At 52.2% G+C, this 588-nt stretch overlaps 1 protein-coding gene across 1 annotated transcript in view; it reads right to left on the bottom strand.

Moving 5' to 3' along the window:
* The window catches only part of LOC123076481 (cytosolic sulfotransferase 5-like), a gene marked incomplete at its 3' end in the record, with an annotated part of 1,894 nt that continues 1,306 nt past the window's right edge, over nucleotides 1-588 (bottom strand). The window contains exon 2 of the mRNA XM_044498706.1: nucleotides 1-585. Coding sequence (XP_044354641.1) covers nucleotides 1-585 — 585 coding nt within the window. The remainder of the gene's footprint in view (nucleotides 586-588) is intronic.

Below are 588 nucleotides of genomic sequence, written 5' to 3' on the forward strand. Positions count from 1 at the left end.
CCCAGACCCCTGGAGCTTCTCTCGGACGATGCGGTCTAACTTTCCCCCCATTTCCTGGCTCATGTGGTTCCTCCAGTCTCCAACTTTTCCTTTTCTAATAAACATAGAATTACCTACATAACATTTGTTTCCACGATCAATGCCACCCACCTGGTTAATTTGTAGGCTAGTAAGCATCTCAAAGCTGCACAATCTGACCACCTCTTGGGCAACACCAGAGCTCTCCTCCTCTTGAGACAGTGGGACGCCGAGGAACTTTGCTAGCCTCCGCACGACTTGCACCGGATCTGACTTGATCTCTTCGTACTTCAAAAAGAGAACATTGTTAGGCCTGGCTAGACTCTTCTCCCAGTACTCGAGGCAGTGGTCCCAGAAGGGACCGTTAGACGAGAAGCCCTCGCAGAACATGCTGAAAGCACTATCCATCGACAGGCTGGAGCCTTGGTTGATTCTGTTCTCGAAGTGCAACCTTGAGACCAGGGCATCCTTGGGATCCCGGCACACGTACACGACTCGGCAGCTCATGTCCAGTGGGAACAGCGACATCGGCATGTGTGTGGCGAGAAGCCTCCGGGAAGAAAGAGTCTC

Source organism: Triticum aestivum, chromosome 1B (assembly GCF_018294505.1).
Source record: "Triticum aestivum cultivar Chinese Spring chromosome 1B, IWGSC CS RefSeq v2.1, whole genome shotgun sequence".
Classification (NCBI taxonomy): Eukaryota; Viridiplantae; Streptophyta; class Magnoliopsida; order Poales; family Poaceae; genus Triticum; species Triticum aestivum.